The sequence below is a fragment of the Thrips palmi genome, unplaced genomic scaffold, assembly GCF_012932325.1.
Source record: "Thrips palmi isolate BJ-2018 unplaced genomic scaffold, TpBJ-2018v1 HiC_scaffold_1, whole genome shotgun sequence".
NCBI lineage: Eukaryota > Metazoa > Arthropoda > Insecta > Thysanoptera > Thripidae > Thrips > Thrips palmi.
The window spans coordinates 2494608-2512405 of record NW_023144620.1 but is presented as its reverse complement, the minus strand read 5'-3'; the positions used below and the strand labels follow the sequence as shown (position 1 = coordinate 2512405).

Below are 17798 nucleotides of genomic sequence, written 5' to 3'. Positions count from 1 at the left end.
CCTCCACTGGTCTTCTGGCAGCGGTGCACGTGGCTTGAAAATCCATAGGGTTATGCGCGTACCGCCACATTTTTTGACGCGATCGATTGACCTTGTCACTGACATCCGTGCTCAATCCCACAACTATTCCCTCTCCTCGCTCTGTCAGTCTACAACAGCGAACACGCCCGAAATCCTTCACCTTTGTCTAAATCCACACAAACAGAAAGGACGCACCGCGGCGTTGGCGCGCGAATTTAAAGTGAGCGCCGCGCCCAACGGGACGCTGCTGTTGGACTCACATCCTGTCTCGTGCACGGCAGGTGTGGATGGCACATGTACCTGCGGGCGCGGCGGTGGCGGGGCGGGGCGGGGCGGGGTGTGGTGGGGGCGTACGCTGTGCGCCATGGCGGTTGAGCCGAAGTTAATTGCCTGCGGGACGCTGTGGGGCTGCACGCGAGTACTTAATAAAAGGGAGGCGGCATCGAGCACTCCGAGCAGATCAAGGGCGTCCGGAGCGCCCTCGGCAGCGCCGCACCCCTTGCTCGTTCTTCTGTCAGTCTTTCAAGATTATTCGTGGCGTGGCGCGGCGTGGCGCGGCGTGGCGGGCTTGCCTCTCGGGCTGCTGTGTGTGGCTGTGTGCGAAGAATAGGGCGGCGGGGTCAGGTGCAGGGCTGTGGAATACAAGCACGGCTGCGGACTGCTGAATTATGTACGAATCCTGGCCTCAGTGACGCCAATGCGGCCGAGGCGGCCCGCGGCCCGTGTGTTTGGAGTGCAGGGTGCACAACCACCACCACCGCTAGCTACCCGGGCAGCGCGAGGCGTCTGAGGAAACGTACGAGCGGGGCGGCAAGGGGAGGGGGAGGTAATTGGAGTTGCAGTTAGAAATAGAGGGAAGAGAGACGGTGCCGCATGGCGCTCGGTGCGCTCGGTGCGCTCAGTGCGCTCGGCCCGCCGCATCGTTACTTACAATTTGAGTTGGGCTGAGGGTGTTGTCGTGTGGCACACTGTGTGGCACACTGTGTGGCACACTGTGTGGCACACTGTGCGGCACACTGTGCGGCACACTGTGTGGCACACTGTGTGGCACACTGTGGGTGGAGGGCAGAAAGGCCGACAGGCTGAAAGGGCGCAGCAACAGTTGAAGCCCTGTTGCACCCGCGGAGTGGAGCCGTCCGAACCCTTCGCCCCACCACGCCCCACCACGCCGCGCCGCGCCCCACCACGCCCCGCCCCGCCCCACCGCGCCGCGCCGCCGCCACCCCCACCCCGCGGCCCGCCCGCCCTTCGGCATTTTCCGACGCTGTTCGGCGGGTTGTCCTGCGAGGCGCTGCCGGCGTAGCGTGGCGTAGCGCGGAGCACAGCCAGTTTGTTGCCAACCCCCTCTGCTGTGCAGTGCTGCCTGTGTGTACACCACCCCGGCACGGCCCCGGCACGGCGCAGCACGGCGGAGCACGGCGCACGCGGACGCGAGCCCCGCACCACGCACCCTCGCACGCACGCACGCACGCACGCGAGCACGGACACGCCCAGCGCACGCCGCTGAGCCCCTGCACTTCGCCTGCACTGCAGGTAAGACGTCGACCATCATCGGGGAAGTCCCTACCGGGGGACATTTTTGCGGCGATCGACGGGGAGCCTCTGAGGTGGCCGTCGACGGGCACCTCCCGTGGCGCGTGGCGGCAGGGGAAGCCAGGCCGTCGGCCAGGCCGTCGCCGTCCGAACGGCTTGCACTTTCTCCGGATCACCTGCTGGGTCCGGCCGTCCCAAGCCTCGTCCCCGGCCACCCCGGAGCGTCTCCAGTCTCCAGCGGCGCCGCGACCCACGGCCACGGCGACGGCCACCTTGTCGTGCCCTCTGGCCCTGGCTCCGGCTCTGGCCTTCCCAGCCATTATCGAGAGACTAAACACAGCCCGGTAATATGCCATTTTCCGAGCGGCCCGGCCGCCCGTTCGTTGCCCGTTTGCCCGGAGTAACAATCAGCCTTTTTATGGCTTTTAGATTGTATTTATGCCCTGGGCGCTGCCGCCGCTGCCGCCCCGTTGCCGCCGCCGAGCGGCCGAGGTCCCGGTCGTCCCGGCCCGGGCGGCCCCGCCGTCTCGTCTACTGGCGACACGGTGTAGGTTCCCAGTGACATTGGATATCTTACCTGGCCGGCCCCGCCCGATCGGCCCTTCCAGGCTCCCCGCTACAGCCTCCAGCCTCGGCGGCCGAGGGCGGGGCGGGGCGTGGCGAGCTCTCATCGCTCTCCTAATGCAACTCCTCTAAGGGCTAGGCCTTGCGCCACGCCTTGCGTTGCCCTATGGGCCGATGGGCCAGGCCACTCTCGCCTGATTGCACGTGCAACTCCCCTGGATTGCCTCGCCTTTCCCGTCTCACAATGAAACGCAACGACCCCACATCCAAATCGCTTGACACTTGTAGCTTGAAGCGCGCGGCGGTGAGAGGCTTCAGCCAGCAGGCATGCCCTGAGGGCGGCTAAAGAGGCAGCCGTACAAAGTTATCCGCATCCGTTTTTAATACGTCTCGTCTCCGCTCCCCCTCCCCCACCACTCTCCGAGCGATAGCGCCGCACTGGCCGCACTGCTAGTACAATGTTACCGCGTATCGCACTCAGTCAGCTTTTACGATCGGCACTCCAAGCCCCGGCCACCACGCCCCGCCCCGCCCCGCCCCACCCCGCCCCGCCCCGCCACGCCCCGCCCCGCCCCGCCCCGCTGGACGCACTCTCACTTTCCGCCCTTCGCCTCCTTGGCGAGGCGAGGCGAGGCGAGGCGAGGCGAGGCGAGGCGAGGCGAGGCGAGGGGGCGGGCCGTGCCATCACACACGGCCGAAATTGACCGGGGGATCCGGTTATAATTACGTTTCGGTTCCGGCAGAGAGTGCTGTTGTCGTGACCGCGCCCCGCTCCACGCCGAGCATGCCGAGCTCGGCCACGGACTTGGAGCTAAAACTAAAACAAAACAATAACCTGCCCTTGTTGGCTTGTTCGGCTTGTTCGTGGCCAGCCTCCTTTGCGGCTCGGTTTGCGTCACGGCCGATGCGCGCTCCGCGCTCCGCCCGCCCCGTCCGGCCCGTGGTCCGGGCCGTCCCGCCCGGGTCCCGCCGATCGAGCCGGAAGCCCTCAAAGTGCGGCGGAGAACGAAAACACGGCGGAGTGGCCGAAGATAGAGGCCCACTTCTTCTGCTGGTTATGGAGCAGCGGCCCGATTCCGAAACAGTCTGTTTCTCCCTCGCACCCCTGCGGCGCGGCGCGCGAGAGCGAAAGAGACAGAGCGACGAAAGCACTGTTCAGAGTCAGGTCGGGCAGCTTCCAAAGGGCGCGCGCGTGGGGCAGCATCGGCGGCGAGGTCCACCGTCGGACCCTCCCTCCTCAGCGCCAACCTCGCGCGAGTCGGGGTTCACGACGAGTCACTTAGTTACACACACGCGGCCGAGCACAACACAGACGTACTCACACACACGCTCACACACGGCAATCATCATTATGCTGTCTGCTCCGCTCGCGTCGCCCGTCCGTTCACTCCGTCCACTCCGTTCACTCGCGGACTAACGACCCGGAAAAGGGAATCCGCTTTCGCGCCTCGGCATTCCGCCGCGTCACGGCGCGTCACGGCGCGTCACGGCGCGTCACGGCGCGTCACGAAGGGGCAAGTGTTTGTACCACGGCCGCTGTGCGCGCGGCGCGGCGGGGCGCGGCGGGGAGCGGAGGGGGAGCAGACGACTGGCGCCTGGCCCAAGGGATGGAGATAATTTAAAAGAGCCGGGGGTGGGCGCGGCCGGGCGACGGAGGGCAGAGTTCGGAGGGCGCAGGGCAGAGGACGACGCGCAGGGGACGACGCGCAGAGGACGAAGGACGAAGGGAGAACGGTGGAGGGCGAGGCGGACGGACCGAGTGTGGACGACGAAGGGTGGCCGATGATGGGCGCAGGACGAAGGGTGTTCGTCGAAGGGTGGTCGTCGAAGGGTGGTCGTCTAAGGGTGGTCGTCGAAGGGTGGTCGTCGAAGGGTGGTCGTCGAAGGGTGGTCGTCGAAGGGTGGTCGTCTAAGGGTGGTCGTCGAAGGGTGGTCGTCGAAGGGTGGTCGTCTAAGGGTGGTCGTCTAAGGGTGGTCGTCGAAGGGTGGTCGTCGAAGGGTGGTCGTCTAAGGGTGGTCGTCGAAGGGTGGTCGTCTAAGGGTGGTCATCAAGGGTGGTCGTCTAAGGGTGGTCGTCGAAGGGTGGTCGTCTAAGGGTGGTCGTCGAAGGGTGGTCGTCGAAGGGTGGCCGTCGAAGGGTGGTCGTCTAAGGGTGGTCGTCGAAGGGTGGTCGTCTAAGGGTGGTCGTCGAAGGGTGGTCGTCTAAGGGTGGTCGTCGAAGGGTGGTCGTCTAAGGGTGGTCGTCGAAGGGTGGTCGTCTAAGGGTGGTCGTCTAAGGGTGGTCGTCTAAGGGTGGTCGTCGAAGGGTGGTCGTCTAAGGGTGGTCGTCGAAGGGTGGCCGTCGAAGGGTGGTCGTCGAAGGGTGGTCGTCGAAGGGTGGCCGTCGAAGGGTGGTCGTCTAAGGGTGGTCGTCTAAGGGTGGTCGTCGAAGGGTGGTCGTCGAAGGGTGGTCGTCGAAGGGTGGTCGTCGAAGGGTGGTCGTCGAAGGGTGGACGATGATGGGCGCAGGACGAAGGCCGACTGCACAGAGTGCACGGCGGGGCACAGGAAAGGAATTAGGGGGCAGGGCACAGCAGAGTCAGATGGTACAGAAGGGCAGAAGGGCGTGGCGTGGCGGGGCGTGGCGAGGCGTGGCGTGGTGGGGCGTGGCGAGGCGTGGCGAGGCGTAGCGGGACGGCGGGACGGGGTCACGCGGGGGAGGAGGGGGGGGGGAGCGGCCGGGACGGGGCGCTGGCTTGTGTGTGGAATTTGACACAAATACACAGAGCGACGGGAAGGGCGGCCTTGTCGCCTCTGATTACACCTCAACGCAAAGAACGCCAGCGAACACCAGAGCGCTGCGCCAGCCCCGGCCCCGCCAGCCCTCTTTCCGTCCCGAGTCCCGCACTGCCGCGCTCGTATTTTTCGGGCCGCGCGTCGCCTCGCGTCGCCTCCGTGTGCGTATCCTGCCGGGCCGGGCCGCGTATTTTCGATGCCTTCGCGTCCCTGTATTCCTGTACCGGCCGTGGCGTGGCGGCCGCGCTGCATGCCGGCTTTTAGTGGTCATCGTAAACGACGGATGGATGCAGGAGTGACGCAAAGAGTCACTAACCAGAATGGCTTTCGGTGCGCAGAAAGGACCCCCGGGCGGTCATCCACTCCTCTCACCGCGTCATTCATTTTAGGGCCGTGCCACTGGAAATTCCGCGCGCATCGAAGAGGACAACGACGCGCGTCCGTCGTGCGCCGCTCAGAAATTTCCGTGCCGCAGACGTCGTGCATCGCGCAGTGGGCCAGAAGACCGGTGGAGGCCGCCAAAACTCTAGACGCGTTTTGACCTCCAGAGTGGCTAACACTACTAAACAGGACTCGAACTGAGCGTGTGACCCACCAATGGACTCCTCGTTCGGAGAGCAATCCATCGGTGGGGTCACACGTTCGGTTCGAGTCCCATTTACCCACTCTGGCGCCCAAAACGCGTCCGGGATTGCGACCGCCTCCACCGGTCTTCTGGCCCACTGTGCATCGTCCGGCCGCATCCTCGACGGCGGCGCGACGAGGATCCTCGCAGATAATCGAGATAATCCAATCCCCGGCGATTACCGTCCCCTCTCCTTTTCCCGCCTTTTTGAGTTGGGGCGCGTTTTGGTAATTACGGCGGCCACGCGCTACGCGCGCAACGAGGACGACGAGGACACGGCGCCCCGCGCGGCCCGCCTCGGCGACGAGGGCCTCGAGGACCAGGGACTCGACGGAGAGGAGCTCGGCAAAGTTCCAGGGCGCGGGGCGGCGGGGCGGCGGGGCCGTGGCGGCGGATATAATCATTTCTTCTAAAACTGAAGCAGCGGCAGTAGCCGTAGCAGCGGCGTCGCAAGCAAGTTTAGCGATCGAATTAAAACGAGAATCGATTCGGTCACTTTCTGCCCGGTCCTCTCCTCTCCTCGGTCTCGGCCGGCGTGCCTCCGCCGTGTTTTCGCAGCCTTTATAGCCGTGACGCCGAGCCGAGCCGAGCCGAGTAACAGGCGGCTCATTACGGGGTGACTTTCCGAAACGCAAATAAGTTGTTTACCTCTCGCTCCCACCTCGGGCCCCGCTCGCCCTCCCTCTCCCTCTCTCTAGAAACAAATTGTTTCCATTGCTGCAGGCCGGCCCGGCCGAGGCCCTGCCGCCCGCAACGCCGCACGCGCCGCGCCCGGCCGTGCCGCGACCCCCTCGCACTTTTGCGGCCGAGGACTGATTCCGAATTTCGACGAGCTGAAAATGAAAGTTGTTCAACAATAACATAGACGGCTGCTTGAAAAAGCTGCTGGACGAAAGTTTCGGCGGGCATTGTAAAGGAGTCTACAGGACTCGGAGAGGGCGGGGCGGGACGGGGCGCCGAGCAGCGGGGGGCACCTTCAGTGAAGGCACAGATTGTAATTAGACCAGATTCGGGACAACAAGCGAAAAACACGAGGTGCAGATCGGCAGCGGAACACGAACAAAATTCCAGGAAACTAAAATCAAAAACAAGGGAAAAATACTGCTTTCTTTGGAGACATTTTTTCGCTACCGAAATAGAAAACGCCATAACAAAGGCGGAGTATCACGGAGCCAATAAAGCAAAGTGCGGGAGGAATTCGAAGCCCCGCTGCGATGCCTGCGATGCCTGCGATGGGCTGGGGGACTCTTCACTGAAAAACCAAACGTGGTCTAGACCACACCAACTGATGCGGTCGAAATGGCACCCATTTGACCACACTAGTGGTGTGGTCTAGACCACGTTTGGTTTTTCAGGCGAAGCCTCGCCTCACCCCGCCCCACCCCGCCGTACTGACGTGAACAAGGCATGCGTGCACAATGGAACGCCTTGCAGTCTCTCCAAGGTCTTCCTCCACGCCCTACGCCTGTCAGCAGACATCCGCCAAAGAGGAAAATGCCACAGCCCACTCGCATCTCCGTCCCACTGCCCCCGATCCCAGCCTGCTCCAGCCTGCTCCAGCCTGCTCCACACAGTAAAAAAAGATTCGCTGTTTTGGTGGTCGTTCTATATCCAATCTCACCGAAACGGGTACCCCCACAAACCCGGCGACAGTCCGTCACCAAAACGGTGACCTGCGTCACCAGGCGGTGTTCCGCCAGAGAGGTTAGGATGACCACAACAACTGTTTTTGAGCTGTCTGTGCATATTTGTGCGTGCCCGCCGGCAATGTTACGCTTTGATGAGTCACGCGAATGATTACTGACAGCCCCTGACTTGTTTTGTGTCCTATTTCACATTAATACGACGATTAAAAGTCGCTGGCGGGAGGGTGACTGCAGTGCCGTTCTGGTGAGGTGGCTGCTCCGGAACGGACCGAGCGCCACCGAAACTAGACCGAGCGTCGCCGAAACGAACAGAGGGCCGCCAGAACAGTTTGAGGGTGTCGCTGTTCTTGTAATATTCTCGTTTTGGCGCCCAGACGTCACCGAATCGGCGAATCTTTTTTTACTGTGCAGCCCTCTGGCCGCGGCCACAGCCACTCCGCGGCACGGCAGCCTTCCGCGCGTCCCCGCGAAACAGCGCAAATTAAGACCCCCATTCCAATCGCGGCGCTAGCGAGCTTGCGGTGTCGAAATGGTTGCACCCCCTACCCTTCCCCTGCAGGCCTCCCCCGCGCGCCGCGCGCCTTCGCTCCCCGAGACACGCTCACCAAAGAATAGTTATCGGGAACAACTTTCGGGCAAGACACGCCCCGCCCCGCCCCGCCCCGCCCCGCCACGCCCCCATCAGCATCATTAATGACCTCCACTTGTACTCCGGGGGTCGTGGCGGTAGCAATGATGCTGCAGTGGCCGCCGCCGGTAATTCATCACGGAAACGGTAGCAGGCCGACGAGGAGGATTGGAAGGGGAGGGGGGGGGGAGTCTGCTGTGTTTTCATAAGTTTGGCGGTCGGGCCTGCTGATGAGAAATGGAGGCTTGTGAGGCACCGCGCGACGAGGAAAGGGTTACCTCTCGCCGCTCTCTGTCTCTCCGGCGCTATCAGTGTGCCGGTTGCTCGCTGCTATCCCCAGGCAGCGATCCGCCTAGCCTCGCTGCCTCACGGGAGCGATGTCTCGTCTTGTATTCCGGATGGTTGCCGCCGTAGCCGCGGCTGAGGGGGGGGGGACGGAATCCTCTGGCACACTCAGTCATGTGGGCGCCACCGCCACGCCAGCATTCTCTTTTTAACTTATTCGTCTGCCGCTTCTTGGATACACGCGCGTGCGCGGGTCTATATCATTTGACCTACCTAAATAAGACTAGATCTATTCCTCGATTCCTGGGTTCCTCGTTCGGAGAGCAATCCATCGGTGGGGTCACACGTGCGGTTCGAGTCCCATTTAGCCACTCTGGAGCTCAAAACGCGTCCGGGACTTTGACCGCCTCCACCGGTCTTCTGGCCCTCTGCGCGGTGGCGGCGCGTGGGCGGGACACTGGCTCGGGGCGCGCGTGCCGCCGTGCTTGCCGCCGAGCGTGGGCGCGTGACCAGAGTGGGTACTGCGGCGTCGTGGCGCCTCCCGCAGTGATTCCAGCCGGCATTCCGGTGGAGGCCAGGGCGGAGGGAGAGAGAGAGAGAGAGAGAGAGAGAGAGAGAGAGAGAGAGAGAGAGAGAGAGAGAGGAGGATAGGAGAGAGAGGGAGGGAGGGAGTGGGGTCGGGGTACCGTTTATGGCGTGGACGACGTCTGGTCCGGGGAGGGGTTGCGGAGAGGGGCGGGGATCACTGCAGGCAGCCTCCAAGTTATTAAATCTCAGGACGGAGCAGCGAGCGCTTGCTCGCCCCAGACTAGTAGCTGTTAAACGACCTTTCGAACGAAAAAGGAAACCAGAAACAGGGAAACGGTCGAGCAGTCTGGCGTCGCGAGAGCTTCATTAGGTCGCGCGCGGACACACACTCGAAACAACGAAAGCCCGCACGCGCTGCCAGACCGCTGAATCATCGGGATTCGAACCCGGGGTAGCGGAGCACGTGGCGATACGGCGCGTTGGCATGGCAACGCTTTATGATGTATGGACCGTAAACGCCCCTCTCCTCCTCCTCCTCCTTCTCGTCCTCCTCCTCCTTCTCGTCCTCCTCCTCCTTCTCGTCCTCCTCCTCCTTCTCCTCCTCCTCCTCCTTCTCGTCCTCCTCCTCCTTCTCGTCCTCCTCCTCCTTCTCGTCCTCCTCCTTCTCGTCCTCCTCCTCCTTCTCGTCCTCCTCCTCCTTCTCGCCCTCCTCCTCCTTCTCGTCCTCCTCCTCCTTCTCCTCCTCCTCCTCCTTCTCGTCCTCCTCCTCCTTCTCGTCCTCCTCCTCCTTCTCGTCCTCCTCCTTCTCGTCCTCCTCCTCCTTCTCGTCCTCCTCCTCCTTCTCGTCCTCCTCCTCCTTCTCGTCCTCCTCCTCCTTCTCCTCCTCGCCGTCCTCCTCCGGCGTCGCGGCGCTGCTCGGCACCCCGCTCTTTTCCGCCGGGCGCGCAGCGCTGCGCTGCGTTGCATGTGTTGCGTGCCGGGAAATTAAACTTGTAATACGAGTCGGGGGCGGTTCGGTTCGCCACTCCCCCGCTCCCCTACGTGGAAGGCTTGCAGCGTACTTGCAGCGTGCCAGCAGCGGGTCCAGTAGGTCCTCGAGTAGGTCACTGTGTCTGCGCCCTGCTGCGGTCTGTCCTGTCCCCACGTACCCGACAGGCCGCACGCAAATCCCCGCTAGCTCCTTGCAGCCAGCGCTTAACAACAAAACTGCATTTGCAGCCTGGACCCAAACAGTCTGAATCCAATGCAGTCCGAATCCGGGTTCTGTCGCGCTGTCTCTCTCCCACCCGGGACGCCCCATGAGTGCGAGAGAGACAGAGCGACGGAACCAATGAGTCCGCAGTCCGTGTAGTGCGACGCGCTGTTGTTGCCGTAACTCGCAGGCATTATCCAATCGACGCTATTACTGCCTGGTTTATACCCTCCATCGATTCGGGGTGCGCAGCGTGTGACTGTGTGGCCGAATGAGCGTGTGACTGTATGGCTGTATGAGCGTGTGACTGTGTGACCGTATGAGCGTGTGACTGTGTGACCGTATGAGCGTGTGACTGTGTGACCTTATGAGCGTGTGACTGTGTGACTGTGCCTTAGCCTGATCATAGCCTGGCATCGAGTCTCCGACTCTTTCACTTCAACAATTTTTAATGTTTTCTTTCCTTTTTGAGTTTTTTTGAATTTATGTTTTTGGTTTCCTTGACCTATGATGAAGGGAAAGCAGCTACAAATGATGAGGAGTGTACGCCATTGTTTTGACTGTGTCGCTGCGCGAGGGTGTGCTGACAACCGGATGAAATACTACCGATTGTCGCGGGGAAGTCTCGACGATTCATTGCCTCCGTACCTTTTTCTTACCGAACAATTTCTGAGAGGAAAAGGCCTGGTTATATAGAGATAACCGCGCGCACGGCCTTGTAAGTTGCAGCCGGAAGGAGGTAATAGGAGCGAGTTTCAATTCTAAAAGCTGATTGGACCGGACGTCGATGCCGTCGGCGTTTTGGTGGCGCGACAACAGTGTGTCGGCGTGGAGACACGAAGCCCGCGCTCCATCGGCTGCCTTGTATTCTATAAGGATGTGGTTCTGCGCTGCGGTTGGGCCACCTTGCCTGGGCCTCATTAGTCGGAACCGCAGCAGGGGAGTGGAGAGGGAAGGGGGAGGGGGGAGGGGGAGGGGGGGGGAGGAGCAGCACCGCAGGGCCGCACGGCGTCGACGACGTCAAGACTGCGGTTGCTTATTGCATTTACACAATAAATTAAGGCGGGCAGATTTGTTGCCGCGTTTCAGACTCTTGCACTTTCATGTGCGTCAGAGTGCCGGCGACGCTCGCCCAAGTCAAGTTTTAGGGGCGCGGCTGCGGCGGTTTCACTTTGAAAGGAGAAACGTTTATTGCAGTGGCTCGTTGTGGGCGGATCAGTCGGACGCTGCCCTATAAAAAAACAAAAACAATTGCAGAAAAAAAAAGCGAACGAAACAACAAAACAAAACGGGACTTTGATTCCCTGGAACCAGCCAGGCGGCTTCCTTTGATTCGTTGTTGCTCTTCTTTCTGGAGAGACTTCTCATCCGTTTCCCGTTTCTCATCTTTGAGGGTCGGGGCCGGGGCCGCGCGCAGGTCCGCAGGTAGCGCCGGTTCATTGTTAAAGCCAGCCGTTCGAACGCGTGTCTCGGTGAGGTTAGATTAGGTTATGCGAGGCTGGCTCAGCTCAACGCGGCGCTCCCTGTCGAGACGCTGATTGAGGGAATTCCCAGGGCCGTTGGCGAGGAAGCGTGGGGCTCGGGGCGGCGCGGGCCGGGGCGGAGTAGTTTGTGACACTGTGGAGTAATTTGCACCTGAGTGCGTCTGGGACCTGGAACAGCGTCTGGAACACGCCGATCACGCCGGCACCCATTACGGCGACAGCAGCGCCCCGCCCACCCCTTTTTCCAGACTGGCGCGCCGCCGCGCCGCCGCGCCGCTAGGCCAGGCCGCCGCCGCCGCCCCGACTTGGCCCAAAACACCGCCTTCAAATAATTATGACTTGGCTCCAAACACCGCCGCCTCCAAATAATTATTTAATCTGTCTTGGCGGATTCTGCGCCGGAAAATTAAAGGAGGTCGGCGTCGTCGGCTCCGCCACGGCGGCCATGGCGGCCACGGCCCCGCACTGCCCGGGCGACGAGGACTTCCGGTCCCCGCTCTGCCTTTTTTTCTCCGAAGAAAGTGAAAATGACGAGACTCGCGCGTCAGTTTGTGGAAATGCCTCGGCAGCCGGTCTGGAGATGCGCAGTTCCGTACTGCAGCGGCCGGGCAAGGCGGGGCGAGGCGGGGCAAGGCGGGGCTGGCCGACGGGAAGGGAGCTGGCTGGGCCGCAGGTGTCCTGCAACGGGTAGGGCTGGCGGGGCTGGCGGGGCAGGCAGGACTGATTGGGTGCGATATTCGATTCGGACCGCCCGGCCGCGACGCGTCGTGCGAGAGAGAGAGAAAGAGAGAGAGAAAGAGAGAGAGAGAGAGAGAGAGAGAGAGAGAGAGAGAGAGAGAGAGAGAGAGAGAGAGAGAGAGAGAGAGAGAGAGAGGCACACGGCGGGGTATTACTGACTGCCTTTTAGACGACCGACAGACAGACAGACAGACAGACAGACAGACAGACAGACAGACAGACAGACAGACAGACAGACAGACGACAGACAGACAGACAGACGGACGGACAGACAGACAGACGGACGGACAGACAGACGGACGGACAGACAGACGGACGGACAGACAGACGGACGGACAGCCAGACGGACGGCCTCCGCAAAGTGACTGGCCTGGGCGCCTGGCCGGCGGCCCCGGCGGTCCAGGCCCGGGCAGCGCCTTGACCACTAACCTAGTCAAGTCGCGGGGCGGCGAGGCGAGGCGAGGCGAGGCGAGGCGAGGCGCTGGCCTGAAAGAGATGCCGTCGCCGTCGGCCGGTCCTTCGTAGTCCTTCGTAGTCCTTCGGTGTCGGTCCGGCCGCCAATCGATTGGGCATCGGACTGCAGCGGAGGCAGGGCAAGGCAGGGCAAGGCAGGGCAAGGCGGCCAAGGCGGAGGCGAGGCGGCCCGACCGGAGGCCGTGTCGCTTTGCATCTGAATGAAGCTCAGGTGTCCCGGCCGAGGCCGAGGCCCCGGCGCCTAACCCAGCCCGGCCTCGACCCTCGCTTCGCTAATTGTGACGGCCTAGCCGTTTGTCCCGTCGTGGCACAGTGGGCCAGCAGTGCCAGCAAACAACTGCTGGAGGCGGCCAAAACTCTGGACGCGTTTTGAGCTTCAGAGTCGCCACATAGGACTCGAACCGAGCGTGTGACCCCACCAATGGATTTCTCTCCGAACGAGGAACCCATCGGTAGGGTCACACGCTTGGTTCGAGTCCTGTTTAGCGACTCTGGAGCTCAAAACGCGTCTAGAGTTCGGTCTTCTGGCCCACCGGCCCACCGTGCGTGGCCGAGGCGACCGAGGCGACCGAGGCCGGAATGGCTGCGCCAGGCCGCGCACGGTCGCGCTGGCCAGACTGTTGTTGACAGAATAATTCCGCGCTCCGACCGATGTGGCAGCCACGGCCTCGGCCACGCCACCCGTTTGTGTTTCATTCGCGCATCGAAACAACAAAAACGACAGAAGCGAAAGAAGACAAAAAGACACGCGGAAAGGCGGGAAAGGCGTGAGTTTGAACCAACCGGACCCGTCCATCCGCGCGTCTCCACCATATGATCCTGATTGCGCCACTTCCTGCGGCCCGCGCGCGCTAACGACCGTCACGGGGGGCGTGACGGTCGTGACGATCGTGTCGAGCGTGACGAGCGAGAATCACATAGCGAGAGCAACGAGCGTAAAAAGCGAAGCGAGAGTGGCGAGCGTCATGAACGTAGCGAGCATGGCGAGCGTGACGAGCGTGACGAGCGTGACTAGCGTGATGAACGTAGCGAGCGTGAAGAGCGTGACGAGCGTAATGAACGCAGCGAGCGTGACGATCGTGACGAGCGTAATGAATGAACGTAGCGAGCATGATGAGCGTAATGAACGTAGCGAGCATGACGAGCGTGACGAGCGTATTGAACGTAGCGAGCGTGACGAGCGTACAGGCAGCGTAAAAAAATGGCAGAGTGATGCGTGACCGAGCGTGAATTGAATAATGTCGGTACCGGTGTAAATGGCAGCTGTGGCGACACGGTGTCGGTAGGGGGGCGGGGCCGAGGCGGGGCCGAGGCGGGGCGCATATCGGCCGTGCAGCATGTTGTCGCGCCAAACGATAAAACGCGGCCGTGCGCACGGCCACGCCACGCCACGCCACGCCACGCCACGCCGCGGTGCACGTGCATCGGGCTGTGCGCTCCGTGACGCGTGCGAATGGAGCGCCCCGCGCAGCAATCACTCCACTGCGAGGAAATAACGATCGCGGCCGCGAAAATGGATGCAAAAGTCGCGCCTGCTCTCGCGGCCGACGACGCGGACTCCGAAACAAACGCTTTCAGCGACGGATAAAATGATACAAAAAGACGCACAAAACCGCGCACGAAACACATATGAAAAGAAATCAGCGCAGGCGCGCGGGGGGATTCGAACCCAGAGATTCGAGGCGTGGGCGGTCTTTTCATACTGCCGCTCGGTTTGTTACCGATACAAGGTTGCGCCGCGTCCGCGGCGTGCGTCACTGCGACACAACTGCCTAATATATATGCCACTATTTGCATGCGAGTGTTATGCCTGCCAGTCGATGCATGCAAAACACATCCCGGCGCTGGAAGTGGCCGGGCGAGGCTGCTGGAAAGGGGGGGGGGGCGTCCGGCGAGAAACGCACGGCACGGGGGAAGATGGTGAGTGGGAGACAGACCGAGACAGACAGGGCAGGCACGAGGCCCCGCGCGACGCCCGCGACGACGCGCCTCGCGATGTGTTTTCCATCCCCACCCTCCGCTCCTTACCGCAACAAAAACACGGGCGCTTTTTCCTATCCTCCGCGGACTGCGGACGCTTCCCAGCTGCCGGCGGCGACGCTTCGGCAGCGTCTTATTGTCGGCGAACTCGCAGAAGTTGTGGAACTATTTTAGCCGGACGTCGGGAATTTCCACGTGGGTGCTGGGTCTTTGTTTCTGGACGGTGTGGCCGTTGCGTGTGGGTCCGGCCGGTTGATTGGGTCCTGCCACTCCATCCACACTCCACTCGAGGTGAGGGAAAACAAAATGGGCTCGCGTGATGAAGAAAGGCGCCGAGCCTGGCAGCCCTACCTGTTGAAGACTGCCGGAGACGTGGCCAACCTGTTGGCAGCCATCCTCGCGCTGCCAGGCTGCCAGGCTGCCAGGCCGCCAGGGCCCCGCCGAGCAGGCACTGTCACATCCTCGTCGCCGCCGTGCCGCGCCGCGCCGCGCCGCGCCCCCACAAGTGACGCCTCGGCGAGCCAAGCGGCACCATGTAATTGAATGGAAGCCATGGTGGCCGGAGCACATGTCTTGCATCAAAACACTCGGAGGGGAGAGAAAAGCAACAACGGGGTTAGAGTGTTAGTGCTGGGGCCCCGCCCCGCGTCCGCCCCAGCCGCCCCCAGCCGCCCCAGCCGGCCGCCCCCGCCCGCCCCCGCCCGCCCCCGGCCCCCCGCAGGGCCTCGGTGCGGTGTCCTGGCGTGTCCGGGGCAGCCCTGCCAGTCGGCGGGCGGCGTCCCCGGCCCTGGTGGCCCTGGTAGGGTTGAGGTCCCGTTGGCCGGCCGACCGACCCACTCAGCGGCTCCGCTCCTCGGCGAGCTTTCCCTGCCCATGACAGTTCCGTGATGAAACTCGTCGACTGCTCATTTATCAATTCATTACAGGCGACTGAGCCGTTGCCAGGACGAAGTGGCGACAGCGCCAATTTCGGACACCATTTTCCCGCCGTTTTTCCAGGGCACTGGGCCGCCGGCCAGCCAGCCAGCCAGCCAGCCAGCCAGGCCGCGCGCTGAAAAGGCAGCCGTGGAAGTGGCACCCCATGGCACCCCGCGGGGCCCCGCGGCCTCGGGTCGGGATAGCCTCCGGCCTCGGCGGCGGCTGCGGCGGCAGCCCAGAAATGCGCCAGTGTAAATATTTAGACGTTTCGATTTGAGTGGCGGGAAACCGCAAAAACGCGGGGCCATTCAGGGCCCGTACAATGGACGAAGAAGAAAGGGGAGGGGGGAGGGGGGAAGGCAGTGCGCAAAAGAGTAAAACAAAACAGCGGTACGGGGAACGGTACCACCCTTGCGTGAAATGCGAATCGGTGTTGCGCAATTGGTCTGAGACAGGCCGCGTGGTCCTGAGGCGCCGGCAGACTGATTCCGAGAGTCGTTTTCGTCGCTGTCTCTCTCTCGCACTCATGGGGCGTCCCCTCCGAGAGACAGAGCGACTCTCGGAATCAGTCCGCTGGAGCAGCGGCCTGCGGCAACCAGCGGCAGCTCTGCTTGAAAGCATTGAAAGGCTGATCCGGCGCCGATGGATCTCCTCACGCGCCCGTCGGCCGAAGGCGCATGCGTCCAGAGAAAAATCTCGTTTTCCAAAAACTGCCTTTTTAGGCTCTGGAGCAAGGGGTGACCCACTGTAAAATTTTGTGTACAATTGATTGTGTGAATGTGCAAGATTTCTGACGTTTTTGCCACACATGTTGCCCACTTACAGGCGTTTTTGCCACCTGAATGTGGAATGTGGTGAAATTTTGTACAATGAATGTGGGAAGCTGTTCCCCCCTCGCTCTGGAGTTTTCCATATCTCCATCGAGCGCGTCGAGCAGGGTCCAGCTGCACCCTCTCATGGTCCCCGCTCGGCCTAGCCTCGGCCTAGCCGGCTTCGCTGGCTGCCGCTCGGCTCGTCGGGGACTCATGTCAATAAGTTGTGACGGTCGTGCGTTCCGCCACGCTGTGCGGCGCTGCGCCGCTGTTCGCCTCCATCATTCTACGTCAGGAAGGCGACGGCCTTCGCCGCCTCCGCCACATCAGTCGCCGCGTATTGACACGACCCTGGGCGACCGGCACGGCCTCGCCAATGCAGTGCTTGTCCGCCGACCAGAGACAGCGGTGGCATGCCCCGAGTCGTTTTCGCCGCTCTGTCTCTGTCGCACTCACGGGGCGTCCGGCAGGGGTGCGAGGAGGGCAGAGCGACGGGCCGAGGGTTGCCGGGGCGGGCTCGGTGCCGGGCCCGGCGGGAGGCCTTGGGGCTTAGGCGGTGGCCGTCCCAGTGTCCCAACGGTGAGGATGCCTTCCAAAACTTAGACTCCCGGAGACAATAAGAAGCTCAAGGATTTAGTGGGGAAACAGTGGTAGTGGCGGGGCCGGCAGGGGTGGCGGCAGGGTCGTGGGCGGTGTGGGCGCTGACGGCGGCGTCGCGCATCCTGCAGGCGCGGCGGCAGGGGCGGGGCACGGGGCCACGGGCCTACGAGAAGCCCACAGGGAACGCGCGTCCGAGCGTCCGAGCCCAGCATTATTCTAAGCACTCGACCCTCACCTTTCCGAGCCCTGGCGGGCCCTGGCGGGGCCTGGCGGGGCCTGGCCGGGCACAGGGAACACGGTTGGCACACTGCCAGGCTATGCGCTGGCGACTCGGCGAGCGGCCCGGTCCGACCCGGCCCGGTCCGGCCCAGTCCGACGGGACAGGACAGAAACGACTCTCCGGATTCTCTCGCATCTGCCCCTATTACGTGTGGCCGTCCCTGCCCGTGTCCGCGTCCGGCTCATCGCAAATATAATTACGCCTCCCCGCTGGCGCGCTGGCACACTGGCGGGGACAGAGGCGGCAGGGTCGCGGCTTGTCGTTGCTCGTCGGCGACAATTTCGCCCAATTTTCCAGCAGATTGCCTGGAAATTATCGCCGGTGTGTTCTGGGGACAGGGAACAGGGCCGGGCTGGGACGGGCGAAGGTGGGCCGCGGGCGAGGCGGGCGGCGCGTGGCACTGGCCGGCCGAGAGGCGCCGAGAGGCGAGGCGGGCGAACCCGCCGGGCCCAGCCCGGGCAGGCCGAGGCCCCTCACCGCTGCACCGCCATGCCATGGCCATGCCGAACAGAGACTCTCCGTCCCTCTCGCTCGCCCACGCTACGCCCCGCGAGTGCGAGAGAGACGGAGCACTGTTGGGAATGGAGCCGCTGCCCACGCCACCGAGTAGAACCTCATTCACTGAATGCGCGCAGCCGCGCGGCGCCCACCCACGCCCTGAACCAGCGAAAGGCAAGGGCGGGGCAAGGGCGGGGAAATGCAAGGGTCTATCGCC

The 17798-nt window shown here is 62.8% G+C and overlaps 1 protein-coding gene across 1 annotated transcript in view; it reads left to right on the top strand.

Annotated features, from left to right (window-relative positions):
* The window catches only part of LOC117643129 (neurogenic differentiation factor 2-like), a 79889-nt gene that overhangs the window by 808 nt on the left and 61283 nt on the right, over nt 1-17798 (top strand). The window contains exon 2 of the mRNA XM_034381826.1: nt 1426-1554. Coding sequence (XP_034237717.1) covers nt 1426-1554 — 129 coding nt within the window. The remainder of the gene's footprint in view (nt 1-1425; nt 1555-17798) is intronic.